Source organism: Calonectris borealis, chromosome 1 (assembly GCF_964195595.1).
Source record: "Calonectris borealis chromosome 1, bCalBor7.hap1.2, whole genome shotgun sequence".
Lineage (NCBI taxonomy): Eukaryota > Metazoa > Chordata > Aves > Procellariiformes > Procellariidae > Calonectris > Calonectris borealis.
The window spans coordinates 53,586,062-53,600,997 of record NC_134312.1 but is presented as its reverse complement, the minus strand read 5'-3'; the positions used below and the strand labels follow the sequence as shown (position 1 = coordinate 53,600,997).

Genomic DNA, 14,936 nt, shown 5'->3' with positions numbered 1-14,936 from the left:
GAGAGGCCTTTTTGCAGCAGTGCAAAGCGCTGTTCCTGCGCCCGAAGTCTTTCTGGCACTGCCGGCAGCGCAGGGCCACGGCTTGGGGGACGGCGTGGTCGGCACATCGGTGTCCCAGCTGCCCGGTTTCACGTCGCTCGGAGCAGAGCCAGGCACAAGGAAACCCCCCGCCCTGCCCGCGGCCCCTGTTAGCCGCAGGGAGCCCGCGCCGCCCGGCACAGCGTTCAGGCTCGCTTGCCTCTTTCGGGGATGCGGCTGACGGTGTTTTTCTGAGCCGCTAAGCACCGGCAACCAAAAGTTGTAAAGTAACCTGTGATGCACTTTCACAAAGTATAGATACTGTATAATTTTTACTTTGAAATAATAATGCCAGTGAAGTTACATGTTTATATCATGAAAAGGGTTTTTTTTTGTACGTGTGGCTTTTCTCCATGACATAATTTTTCATCTTCTGAAAAAATAAGAGCTTGTACATCTTTTGTGAACGCATTTCACAGTTGAACAGCAAATGACTATTAATCATTTCAGCTGGTTTATTACTGTAAATATGTGGAATATATTCTTTAATGGAGGCCAAGCACAAAAACACTGCAGTGAAAAAATATGGAATGGAAACCTGCATTTCCCCATTTGTCAAGAGGAACTGTAACTGCAATCAGCTTAATTGCAGCGGGAATTAACAGGGTTCCTCTGAGGAGCTGGTGGACTCTTTCTGATCAGAGAATATAAATACAGAGAAAATTATACTCAGGTGTGAAAATCTGATAGATATACAATATTCTGTGAATAGTGAACAAAATGACTTTTATGAATCCATGGCGTGTTTCTATAAAAATGCAGCAAAGAAAATTTAATGTAGTGGGATATTTTTCTATGAAAATAAATGCTATGTGGTCCTTTAAAAAGATATTTTTCCTAAAATAAAATAAAAAGTATCCATCACTGCACATCCCAGATCTCACAGAGAAGAGGTGTGAATTTGTGATCATTCACTCTCCATGACATCAGCATCTCTGCGTGATGATGGTTGAATGTCCGTAATTCTGTAAGACGGCCCAGAAGACATGCAAAGTGTTGAGGGTTATCTGGGTGGTGAAGTTTGCAGAATTTTTGTAGAATATCCAACAGGGGTTCTTGAAGCCTTTCCACAGACTCTCTGTCCTTTATGTATTGTCGATCTGGTTACGGTTTTAAAAGAAAAGAAGTAATTAGCAAATATGTGCTCTGATACAATGTAAATATTCAGACTGATAAATGAATATCAAAACATTCAAATATTTACACTGGGCGCTGATGTTCACGCCGACCAAGAATATTTCTTTTCAAACTGAGAGGGAATAAACGTGCTTTAACATTGTGTTTTTGGTTCGGGGTTTTCATGTAAGCTTTCCACTTCTAGCTAAGGAAAACTTTCAACTTTTTCAGAAACTGAAGAGTTTTAACTCAGAAATGTTTCTCTGGAGTTGTATCATCATCTCCCAACACGGTTCTGCACCTGAGTACGTCCTGCGATGCATTGCAACAACTGAGCAGCACAGCGTAAGTTCTTGGAGATGTAGTACAACCAGGGAATTGGACCAGTAGAGAAGAGTGTGCAGACGGGTCACCAGGGAGAAATCAAACATCTTCATCCTCAGATGAAGTTTCTTTATTAGAAAATAGTTGTCTTTTTATTTTGTTCATATGGAAGTATGTGTTTGCGTATTTGGAGAGGGAAGAAAAGAGGAGGATGGGTTTTTTTGTCACTGAAATTTTTGGTGTAAAAAAATTTCCTGAGCCACCCTGACTCAAAGAGCCATGGAATTGCTTCATCCTCCCATCTTCCATGAAACCTGATTTGGAAACCTCAGTGTCTGTCTTTTGTCCTGAAGCATCAGACTTCTCCCATTCCTATGATAGTCAGTTTGTTTGAGGCCCTCCGTGTGTTGTAGGTAGAGCCGGTTAGTTTTGTGTTGTCAAAGAATTAGTTTTTACAGCAAAGCCTATAATCAGGGCTGAGACACTATTATGCTGATACTTCTGAAAGGTCAGTTTCCAACATTTTATAGTCGAGAGGGCAACTTGCTACTGTCCCTCTGCTCTTGCCAGCTGGTGTTTGTTCAATAAAGGCTGAAGACCTTCATTGCCGTCCTCTATTCTAAGTTATAGGGTTTCCCAATTTCCCTCTAAAAAATGTGACATTCCACAATGGTCTGCAGTGATGTGCATGTAACCACATCTGGGATTTTCTGAAGGAAGAAGCCTGTCATGCTAAGCAGTGAAGAGATACCAGTAATTTTTTTAAGCAGCGTATTTAGGCACTTTTTTCCCTTGTATGCAAAATCAGATGGTGTAGCAGGACATTTGGAGTTTGGATTTGTGTGCTTGTTTTCTGGTTTAACAGCTGAATATACTAAATAAGCATGTATGCTCACTTACTCTATGTAGAATGTAAGTTTTTGCAAGTCTCAAGTCACACTCCTCGTGCTTTCTTTCCAAAACCACTAATATTTAATTCTGGATTAGAAATTACCTGGAGACAGGATAACTATGGCCGTGAGCAGCGCATATTCTTCTTGTGTCATCTTCAGCTCTCCAATGCTTTTATAAAAATTAAACATGGGAGTTATGAATTCATCTGAGATACCTGTGAGAGAAAAACAAGTTGTAATATTTTTTAATTATTGAAATAATCTGGTTTATTGCCACAGAGCAATTATTTAGCATTTGAAGCCTTGACTGTCTTGGTGGGAGAAATTTACTACACAAATCAGGCCTGATGGAAGACGATTAGTTACAAAAGTGCAAGCACATCCTTGTTTTCCAGATCAGAGTAGAAACAGGCAAGCGCTGTTTCATTTTCGCATGATTTCAAATTCTTTCTTCCAAGCAATTCCTTTTCCTCTACAGGTTTGTCCATCTAGCTCTTCAGGATAAGTCTCATACATGTTTTCTCACTGTCTGCTGATATTCTAACTGTTTTCTGTTTCCAGTATGCACAGTTTGCGAAACAATCCCCATGTTCCCTATCTTTACATTAGTTGTATGGAAACCTCTCAGGGTGTATGGTTTAATTCTAGCCCAACTCTACTCTACAGCTAACTGCCTTGGGCAGTTGCTTCAGTTGTCTCTATAAAGTGTCTTGATTGCTCCTTTTATGTAGCCTGAAACTTTAGCTAGGTCTAGGATTACCTGTAGTCCAAGATCAACTTGTTTGCAACTACTACTACCTTAAAGCATAAACTAGTGTATTATAAAGTACAGAGCCATAAATAATTAAAATCCAGCCCAGTTTAAGGATAGGATCATGCGATTCTCTCGCCATCAGCGAGACCCTTTGGGGTTACCAAACTGGGGCATGCCGACTGGGCTTCCTCTTACTGACTTTGTCATCAGGTCACAATGTTCTTACTTAGCCTTAAATTACAGATGTACTTCATTCTGCTTTTTGGTGTAAAAGAGAAGTAGGTCCTGTGACATCAATTTTTTTTTTTTTTTTTTTAAACTGGTGTGTGAGTCACTCAGAGCAGCCACTAGACTGTTGACAAGGGCTGCTTGCAACTCGGAAGTGGTGGCACAGACAAGGTATAGAGATCTGAACCAGTGGTTCTGCAGCAAGAAGCCTTTTGGTCTTGGCTGAAAGGATGGAAACCTCCTCTGTTCCCCCAGATGAGGGGCCATAGGATTTCTTGTCATTTTACTCTTAATTTTGAGCTGTTCTGGGAGAAGACTTTATAACTTGGTGTGGAAACCGCATGAAATAATGTGATTTTGAGTGTTGTATACAACACGAAGCTGAAGTCCAGGACTGGTAAGGTTTGGAGTGCCTCCAATAGGGGAAATTCAAAATGAAACTCAGCAGGTGGAACTCAAAGAAAGGAAACATGAACTCATTGACTTAACTACGAACAAGTCACATTTTGCTGTGACAGTGAGAACTTACTTCGTTCAGTGGAATAGTTATGTGTCCCAACAGAGTGAAAGTATGGTCTTGCAGGGTGTGGTTTATTTTGTGGCTGAATGGTGTATTTAAACATGTGACATGAGCAACCTATGTTCACTTTAAATTACAAGCCACAAATCTCATTTTTGTAACAAGTTCGACACTATTGAGAAGAGTCTAAGTCAATTAAGCAGATATACATGATGCGAGTCAGCTCATCCTGTGGAAGTTAGTAACGCAGCTGGAGCTTTATACAGAGCAAACACTAGTCATAGCATCTAATGTTCTGTAAGGTTTATGTTGTTAGTCATCAGCGTTAACGATTTAGAATTTTGAACACTTGTTATTGCTAAGTTTTGGGGAACCGCCTGTCTCTCTCTCGGGCAGTTTTAAATGCCAAAGTTCCTTACAATATGACACATGTAAGGAACACATACATATGACACACCAAAGTCTTAAAGTTTGCGTGAATCTAGAAACAGGAAAAAAAGTAAGTCAAGCTGAGCCCTAAAGCAAAGTAAATGAATTCCTTTCGTGGAAGTGAATAGCTCAGCAATGACATGAAAAAAGTCCAAGACAAACTGGATATTTTTAAAAGTCTCTGTGCAAGGTATCGCGCCGCTGGGCACGCTCGTCTTGGCAGCAGACCGGGAATGGGAGGAAGTGGGCTGTGACTAAGACTCCCATCATTTGTTTCTCATATTCATAATTTGATTTTTGTTTTCTCTTTTTTTTGGGTCAAGTTAGTTTTCAGCTGGATGAATTCATTGTTTTGCTGACCACAAAGCTCCTCAAGTCCTACTGTCAATATAGCAGAAGTGAGATGAAACTGATGCTGGTGAACAGGGTGTGGAATAACCAATTCAGGCCCTCCCTGGTCCAGGCACTGTATAAGCATGCAGTAAAACAATCTTTGCCCCAGAAAGCTTATAATTAAGAAACTAAAGCGTGGATGCGTGAAGCAAAAACTAAGTATAGATGTGGAAGCAAATGGAATTACGGCAGAGAGCTTCTCTGCACTACCGTACTCCAAACAGAGAAATAAAACAAAACACAAGAGGTGAAAGGGAGTAAAAAGGGATGTTTCAGTAATGCAGCTGATTAAGTGCTTTTACTAAAGAGAACAGAACTTTGAAATCTTTAAATAGATATATGTCACGAGACAATTATGAATGAAACATGCAAAATGAGCAATTTTTAGACTAGGATAATGGAATTTTTTGTTGGTTACTAGTTTTGCCCTCATCCCATCTGTGCTGGAGTTTCCCTGTTATTTCATCATCCTGTATGCACGTTACACAAACCGCTGATAATCACAAGAGGGGGCTGTTTTCTAATGGGATTGAAACATTTCAGCTTGGATTTAATAAGCTCCACCAGAAAGCAAAAAACCAGGAAACAGATGTTTATAGTTCTTGCTTTTTTTTTTTCTTATCTACTGTACAAGATGTTGTCACTTCAATTCAGGTTATCAGAAAAAGAATTAAAGGCAATTTGGTGCTCATAACTGGAAAGGCTAGAGGAGAAAGGAATTATATGACTTTTCAAATGTCATTGGTACAAATCATACTCCAAAAGCAAAAAAAATCCAATAGATAAAGTTATAATGTATTTCTGGCCTCAGTGAGAACTGAAAAGTTAAGTCTGCCTAGCCCTCTTTAGATCAGAGAAGAGCACAGGACTGTGTCAGATAGGCAGAGCTTCCTGGGCAGTGTTAATGGTGCCTCCTTCTTAACATTTTTTCAAAAAGGTTTCAAAAACTTTGTTTCATGCAGCATTACGGCGAATGGACATTTGTGTTTCATTCTGTGCATCATTCTGAACTACACAGATTTCTACCCAACCACCAGCCCAACTCTATCATCTGCGGAAGATCCTGCAATTCACTTGATTGATTTCGCTATGTTAATGGCTGTAAACCCCAGGGTAGTCAACGGGAAATACTGGCTTTACTGAGTACGGCCTTGCGGCATTAGACTGGAGCAGATTTAAACCCATGAGCATTATTCATTCAGCACCCCTTACTTCTTGCACAATTTCATTCCTATCTATAGCTTAAGACACAGCATTGTTTTAGACCTTGCCTTTTTTAGGATTTTGTTCCTGTGATTTCTCTCTAAAGGTAAGATGACTGTTGCTTTCATAAGCTTTGCAGTTTCAGGCCATAAATAATTATCTGGTTAACATAATCCTGGAATAGATGTTTTTACTCTGATATCCAGTCAGTATTGCCAGCTTTTTGAGACCAGTATTCTCGCTTCTATTTTGGCTGTTGATTAAAACTGAATAGATTAATCTATTGCAAGAGGAAAGCTTGAGAGTAAGTACTAATTAACAGTAAATAGCACTGTGTGATTAATATGGATAAAGAGATCTTTTTTTCTTGATAAACATGGAGGTGCCAGTGGATATTAAACCAAGGGTATATTAGTAGCTGTTTTATGAAAATAAAATGTATTAATTACTTGCAAAATTACATCTTATCTTTCACAGTGTTTCATCTACCGGAACTGCTTTCCATGCTGCTTATGAGCTCTGTCTTCTAACCTGTTCAAATGCACCAGTGGCCCTTTAAACACTGACCAAATTCACCGTGTTAATGCCGAGAGCCGAAAAGGGGAAAATCTAGCCAGGAGAGAAGATACACCAGAGCATGCCATGTGACCTCTCCTCTACCATCATCTTGTAGAGGTTAAATGGCCAACTTAAGTGCAAGGTTAGCATGTGCCAAGGAGAACTCACAGTCAGGATAGCAAAACCCCATCTTCTCCAAAGCAATCAATAGGACCACTGCGAAGCCATCATTGCAAGCAAAGAAACCTTAGTTAAAAAAACCAAACCAAAACAAAAAACGACAAACAAGCCAAACCTGTAAGGAGCATGCAAATGACATTGCCGCATACCATCCTTTGGCAGTGGCCTGAGTGCCTGCAGTCAGGAGGGAAGTGGGGTCTGGCACACAGCAGCAGCATCTGCACTGCCTTGAGCTAGTCTTCCTAGGTTGAATCTATTTAGTTTTTGGCCTGGAGAAGCACACTTACGCAGAAGAAAAGAGATTGGGTCCTCTGACAGCTGTTCTTGTTTTCATGGGTATAAATTAACTCTGTAGATACGATTTAAACACTTTTATCAATTTTATTTGTAATTCAGGAACATGGCACTGGCAACTCAGTGTGGTAGATTGTGCAGTACCACGTACGAACAGAAAAGCTCTTTCCTATACTCTGTAATTTAAAGTGGTCCTAATTTCTAAATATTTTGGGCAGTGTGCCAGTTTTGGGTCAAGTCACAGGATGGTAAGTCTCTCCTTCCGTGTGGATGTATATGACCATTTGGAGAGTTAGACACCTATGATTTGCAGGTATGTTTAGAAACAAAAGGCTAGATGCTGGCCAGGTTGCTCTCTCTTAGATTAGATTATTTGGATTCAGCAATGAAGATCATTTAATTTTGTTTCTCGCACAAAACCCAGCACAATGGGGTTTTGAAGCATCACCATTACTCAGTACTAATAATCAAATAATAAAAGCCAAAGGCAGCAGAAGGGATTAGGTATCCATTGTTCCGGTGCCAAATTTTGCCCTCGGTTGCAGGAGTCTCAGGTCCAAATCAATGGGAACTTTGTATCCCACATTCAAGGGCAAAAGGTGGCCTCTTGCCAATGGTTTGAAACTGTGGCTATTTCTTTTTTTCCTTGGATCTCATTGTACTTTCAGCACCTGTTAGCCATCCAGGAAGACAACAGTATATTTCACAATGTCACGTGTCCTGCTGCCAACTGAAAATTTGGGTCCAGATTCTTCCGTTTCTGTCCATATGAGATAGTATCTTATTCCCTGGTACTGAAATTATCTGTAGAATAAAATGATGAAATAAAAATCTGTGGCTCTTCATGACTGGTGAAAGCAGGTGTCCTTAGGAAAACAAGCTATAAATGCTCACTGAGAAAACATACAGTATTTCAGCACTGTTTTTAAAAATATTGTACTACTAGATAATGGGGAGAGTTTGCTTTCAAAATAACAGAAGGAAAGTAGGCATTAAATTATTAGGATGTCAGCCTTTCACAGAATGAATCAATCAGTCACAACTTGGTGTATGCGTAGTGAAGCATCAAATAAGATGAGTAGGTGACACAAGCTCTCATTAACATTAAATAAAATGTCTGTGTTTCTCATTAAGTCTCAATGTTAGAGTAAGTAGGAGAGGATTTCAGTCTCAGGAGCAACTAATGAAAGAATTTCCATAACACCTTATGGAGAAAGACCATAAGGGCACAAACAAAGGCCAGATGCAATATGCTCAAGCTAAGAAATAAAAATACACCTCATCAGCATGAGAATAAAAACGAAGGCTGCTAATGCTCAAAGGTCATCACCACCAGATCTCTGGCTTTTTTATCAGGAAAAAAAAAAACGTTCCGCACAATCAGACTGGGGAAGGCATAAATATTAATAGATGAGAGCAGCTTCCAAGTGGACATGGTGGCAGGTGACAGAAGTCTGGACAGCTTGTGACTTTTAGGCAGGATCCCCCCCCTAATTTTATGGATACAGACATCAAGGCTTGACAATAGGACTTATGTGACATTCAGACAATTGTCTGCACCTAAAAATATGTGGACATAAGTTCTGACTAACAGCAATAATTTATGGCTGATGGCCTGACAGTGTTTAGGACCTCACTAGGAGCCATGAATAATCCTGATGCTTCTTCTTCATTCATTACCTATAAATTTAATTTCTAAACTCTCACTCAGCTATCATTGCATTTCCTCCGCTGCTCTCTATTGTCTTTGCAGGGTGTTTCAGTTTGCTACATTTAGTCTTGTTTTTCAGTGAGATGTATGCAAAAAAAAAAAAAAAAAAGGCCCTATCTTCAAATTTATGTGTAATTCTCATGGGTTTTCTTCTTTATTTGACTTGGATTTAATCTTTTCTGGCCATTTTATCTCTTGGACCAGTCTATAACATGATAATGGCCAGCTGCAGTTTCTAGTAGCATGTGTCCTTACTGGTTAAGGCTGGAAGAGGCTGCTTAAGTTTCTATCCTAATACCATATTTAGTACAGGCTGTTATTCGACTTAGAGCCCTGGTGTTGAGTCCTATGACATGCAGGGGTGTGAACTGCATATTTAATATTTTTGAAAGCCGTATGTGTAGGCAATGATAACAGAATAATTTGGATGCCTTTCTTTCATTTTGTTTAAACTCGGGACACCTGAAAATGACCATGATAAGATATTTCAGTAGTAGGTTTTTCCAACAATTATTCAATTTGCCTAAATGTGTAATTTGGGAATTTATCATAAACTAAGACAAAACATGCAGAAAAATTGCGCTAATGCGAGCTCTTAAAGTCAAAACAAAAAACTCTGGTAGCTTGTGTGATGGCAAACAGATTTCCTATGAAAATTCAGTGAACACTGAGAAATACACTTGGGAAGTGTGAGAGATTCAAACCTATATTCAAACCTACCTAGTAAAAATCCTTCCTCTTATAAACTAATTTGCTTGCATTTTTGGTGCAAAGGAAGAGATACCACTAACAGGCAGTTACCAGTACTGAAAGCATAGGCAGAGGGGCATCTAAAAAACACATTTAAGCCTTTTCATGCAAGGGACATTGCCGGGTTCACAGATACACTCTAGCATGCAGCAGTGTCAGTCCAAAATGAGAGACTCTGGAAATGTTGAGTGACTTCTGGGTCTATGCAGTAGCACTAACAGTTAAATAGCATCAGTAGCAGCAATTAAGTTAACACTGCTACAAATGCAAAGATTTACAAGCTGCTTTTGTTGTTTATTGTCACAGCCCCATTAAGGGCAGCCAAGGAAAATGTGTTTAAGAAGGCTTGAATCTGCACAGAGTGGAGATATAAAATACATGGAAAAGGGTATTTTGTGCTGTATTCTGGCTATTAATGGGAGGAAAGAATGCAGCCAGCAGCAAGTAAGCTGGATAATACATTATTCTCCTGTAATATAGGGAGGGAGCAATTCTAGCAGCATTGCTATGTCCCCAACTTGATCCTGGCTTGAGGGAAAATATTTTTGAGAGCCTTTTCCAAGACCAGTAAGATATGTATGTGTGTGTATATATATATTTGTATATATATACACACACACACACACACAAAAAGTTATGTTTCATTTCTTGCCAACTATTCAGCCCAGGTTTTGTTCTGATCCAGAACTCATTTTAAATTTACCTTAGTGGTTTTTTTCCCCCAGAAAAAAAAAAGAATTGCAGGAAATCTTCCTTTGGAATAAATAATACCACATCTGAAATCATTACTTGTCTTGAAACTTTCCTCTACACAAAATGTTGTTTTTTTAATCTATTTCATGACAGGTAAATAATATTACTACAGGATACAATGTCATATTCCAGCTAGTCATGTTATGGCTATCTTTAAGTCTAGTATTAGCTTGCAAAAAATTATATTGCATCTCATCTGGACTCAATAGTTGCAGAGAATTAACAGGGTATTTTAAAATTATGAGTAAGGAAAAATTATTGGTATGACATAATAGCTTATGTAATGTTCTGGATCAAAGTATTTCCTGCTTCTGCTTTTTAGGAACAGTTGACACCTTGAACAAGAAGGTTGATATTGACTGTGTAGATTAGAGGAGCAGAAGCTTTCAGTAATCATATATTCATATGGATTCATTTCTTTAAGACCTATTTTAATCAAAAAATTAGGTTATATTCTAGTAGAAAAATCTCTTAATGAAGACATTTGGGTCCATGACAATTCATTACAGTTTCCAGGAGATATCTCTGGCCTTCTTGGCATACTTCTCTGCCTGCAGAACGTGGACCAGAAGCCATCCATATTACTTTCGAAGTCATCATTTCCAGTCCATCAAACAATAGCCTCTTATAATAAATCAAAATGAAAGAAATATAAAAAGCTACAAAATATAAACCTAGAATTGAGTGTGCTAAGCCAAACTAAATACATACCTTCAGCAAGTGAGTTATTCTCGTGTTTCCTAACTTCTTTTCAGGGTTTCAAATATATAAGTATTCGCCTAATTTTGCTTACATCAGTAGTACCTTCACATTACTGATTTTAAGAGTTTCAGAACTGAGCTCAAGCCCATTTCTATGACTAGTATCGAGGTTAAGTGTTATCCTATCTCTTCTCCTTCTGACCATTGAAAAGGAAGGCCAGAAGCCAGAGTCAAAGCACACTCTCTGACTATAGACAGACTCTTTGATTCAGAATTTTTGTTACATTTGAATTTTGAATGATAGGTAGCTGAGGGGTGGATAAAGTTTGCTGGTCAATACAGAAAAAGGCAAAACATTCAGTATTGCATCAGTGGAGCACAAAGAATACGTAACAATGCTAAACATGACTTTTTGTGCTTTAAGGAACAAACGATATCCAGCCCTGTTTGGCTTTGCATAATTATTAAGATTTATGTCTAGAACCAGTAGAATTTGTCATAGCCACTGAGCCTTTGATGGACCTTAAGAAGCAGAAAACATACTGAGAACATGCCATGTTTATAATTATTCTGTGCACCTTGTGCAGTGTGATTCAATTTTACCAAATTGACCCTAAGAATATGTGTTTCCCTACAGTCATCTCCAGTAACGTCCTAATATCTTTTTTTTCTTTCTTTCACATAGTGATTGCATTTGAAAGCATAAATATTGATATTTTACAGAAATAATTTGAAATGGTGGTACTTCATTGTTCTTTAATGCTTACAATTTCAGACTTGCACTGAGTTTATTTGATACAGCATCATTCATAATACTTGCAATGTATTTATAAATAAACCTTTACCTTATGACCTTTAGACTCAAGACTGAGTTAGATTTGTTCTAGTTAATATAAAGAACAACATTCAGATAAACCTATTTCAATGCTAATAAACAATTTTACTAGCTTCTCAAGGGCAGAATACTGACACAGAAGTGCAATGGTGTAGTTTATTTTTGCCTCGTTAAACAAGATACTTACCACTATTGCGAATTCTTTCTTCTAAAAGGACAGTATGTCCTGTAGGAAGTTTCCTACTGAAGATCTCAGCTGAACGGAGGAACATGGCTTCTACTGCTGAGCCCTTCAGCAAAGCAATCTGATCTTCATGATCAAGGGTTTGGAAGCCTGGGGAGACATTAGAGATAAGTAAGGCAGCAACAGAAAAGTCCCCGCTACTTTCTGTCTTGAAGTTCTTGCATGTGAGGTGCCACACATCTGCATAACCTTGATGTTGATGTCAGTAGGGTTGCCAAGTGCTGCAGAAATTGAAACCCAGATTCCAGAAAATGACACAGATTTGATTCTCACTGAATTTTGAGAATTAGACTTGTGTTTCAGTGTTCGTGGTACTTTAAGAGGAATACGATAAGCAAAATTTAGTGGCGTAGCACAACTAATAGTGGAGATTTTGTCTAGCCTGATGGCACTGCCTAATATCTTCTGCCGTGTTTCCACCAGAGCTCTCTGTATGACTCTCCCTCTGCCATGCTGCTTTCAGCTCTTTCTGTGCTCTGATGGCAAAAATCAGCATTTGAAGCATCTGATTTTAAATATTTCACCTTGCATTTGGACTAAGATACGACTTTACATAGAGGCTTCTTGCTGTGTTTTAAATACGTGTTTCTCTTTTTGAAAGGGAAGGACTCTAAAACCCACTGAAGAAATCAGAAGGAATTTGGTAACTTGTGTGAATACAGAGCTGCTCCTCTGAAGAAGAACGGGGAGCTGAAGATCGTGGGAAACTCTCCTCATAGTTGCCAATGCAGGTACCCACCTTATGCCCACCCCTTGATTCTGTGGGGAAGCACAGAAAAAGATAACGTAGAGAATGAAACAAAAAGGTGATAAATGCTGCCAGATGTACTTTAAGTCAACACTGAAAATAGCAGATTATTCAATTACAAAGCTCCTCCCTTCGTCTTTGTCAACATAAACTGAACAGCAGGACCTGGATCTTTTTCAGTACTTCTGACTTTAAGGCCCCTTTGCCTTTTCCTCAGCATGAGACCACTTGGATTGCAGAAGTCTGGTAGGGTTTTTCTTCTATCTTATGAAACAACCATTAAGTTTCTAGCTCATAGCTTCATTCCCTGTTAGATGTGGATGTGCATGCATAACCCTGTGCTTGAGCAATGATTATGTTCAGCCAGAGTGTCATGTAGCAAATTAAATTCTTTCTTTTGTTCCGTTAAGGAGCAGTGTTAGCATCTTTCCGCTGACATTACTGTACCCCTTTGCTTAATTTGTGCTCCGTTCATTTCCTGCGAGCCAGCATCCCAGTTAGCATAAAAAAATATAGTTACAACTGCAGTGCTAGGCTTTGAAGCAAGCCCATAACACACAGAGAAAGGGTCAATATCATGGGAATACCAGGAAAGTAATGTTTTCATACAGCTAAACATCACTTGTCTTACAAGGAACCTGTACCACGCCCAGTGTTTACTCTTGAGGTAACATCAACTTGAGACTTAAAAAAATACTAATGATAAATTCAGATTTTCGGTGCTTGTCCATAACACACCTTGCAAGGACTATAATGATTGGTGCCACCAATTAGGGAAAGTTCTTGTTTGGGACTCACAATTCAGTGGATGCCATGACCTAGAGGCTTTGCTAGAAAGGCAGCAAACCCAGTGAAACAGACTCTGGCAAGTATTAGTGGTAATTTAGAGGCAGACTATTTGGCATTGCAGTGATATATGAAAATAAAATCTCTCTAGAGTCACAACCCCTTCTCTAAGCATTTTGTTTGTCAATAGGTAAAGAGTGCCACATCTCAGAGTGGCAGAGTTTGAATTATTCAACGTATTATTCCTCAGAGCACAAAGCTCCTTTTCTTTAGACAGTGTCTGAAGAATGCATATGTATCAGAGGAGAAGGCATTTTTATATAGTCTTCAAAATATACACAACAAATCCCAATGGCAACTGAAAGGCATGCAAGCTTTGCAATAACAAAATTTGCCCCAACAGACTGGATATACCTGGTAGTTTTTTAGTGAATTCCACAAGAACCTGCACATGACTAGTAGCCATTTCTGTTAAAATCAGAAAATTCCCTTCAGCACTGAATTCTTCGTGTAACTGTTAAAAATCAAACCAAACAAAATCTGTTAATATTAATTGTCACTTAACATTTAAGAGCTTAAAATACAAGACCTATTAGACTGGATCAGGCAAGAGGTCCATCTAACCCTAATTTGTAATTTGTCCCCAATGGTTGTCAAAACCAGGTATTTTGGAAGGCAACATAAGAAGTAAAAAAAGTAGACAGTGTCCTTTCCCCTGGAATATGTCTCACTTTCAGTGTCATGTCTAGCAATCAATGATTTAGGCAGTTCCTGAGCTAGAAATTCTATGTGTACCATAATATTTAACCAAAAGCCTTGTTATCCATGAATTTGTCTATTTCTTTTTTTAATATCTTTTTGGTTTTGACCTCCTCAACCTCCCATGGAAATAAGTTCCACGGTTAGTCATGAGTTATTCAACCCGCCCCCTGCAAGTGTCTTCCTTTTAGTTTTCAAAGTTGATGACTTAGGAAATAATTTCCAACAGTCATTTTGGTTTGGTTTTTTTAAGATTGAACATGACAGTTTTGTAAAAAAAAATCTCTCTTTTAAATCCTTTTTTCCTCTTCTCCCTGTTTCCCAACCTCTTTCCATCCTACCATGAAAACTGGGAGCTCTTAAAGGGAAAATGAAATTTCTGGAAGGTAGAGAGGAAAAGGAAAGAAGAGGGGATGAAACAAAAATCCAAACCTGGAAAATGTTGGGAATTAGGGTTCAAAAAATTGAAATATTTTCAAGCTTCCAGGCTGGTATCTTTATAGAAAGGAAATTTGGCTGCAAGTCAAACTCAAATCACTGCCTATATTGACAGTGCAAAAAACAAAAGCTCCAATCAGCAAAGGTTAGATTTGAGCACAAAAGTGTATTTCCAGAGTTGAAAGCTTTTTCTTAGCATTTAAGTTTGATAAACAAAGATGTGGTCTAACTGTTGACTGAA

General features: G+C 38.7%; 1 protein-coding gene across 1 annotated transcript in view; it reads right to left on the bottom strand.

Moving 5' to 3' along the window:
* Window positions 1–333: 333 nt before the first annotated feature.
* Window positions 334–14,936, bottom strand: part of NR1H4 (nuclear receptor subfamily 1 group H member 4) — a 40,894-nt gene continuing 26,291 nt past the window's right edge. The window contains exons 7-10 of the mRNA XM_075152047.1: window positions 13,913–14,012; window positions 11,908–12,054; window positions 2,513–2,626; window positions 334–1,178 (exon numbers count right to left, since the gene is read on the bottom strand). Coding sequence (XP_075008148.1) covers window positions 940–1,178; window positions 2,513–2,626; window positions 11,908–12,054; window positions 13,913–14,012 — 600 coding nt within the window. The 3' untranslated portion in view covers window positions 334–939. The remainder of the gene's footprint in view (window positions 1,179–2,512; window positions 2,627–11,907; window positions 12,055–13,912; window positions 14,013–14,936) is intronic.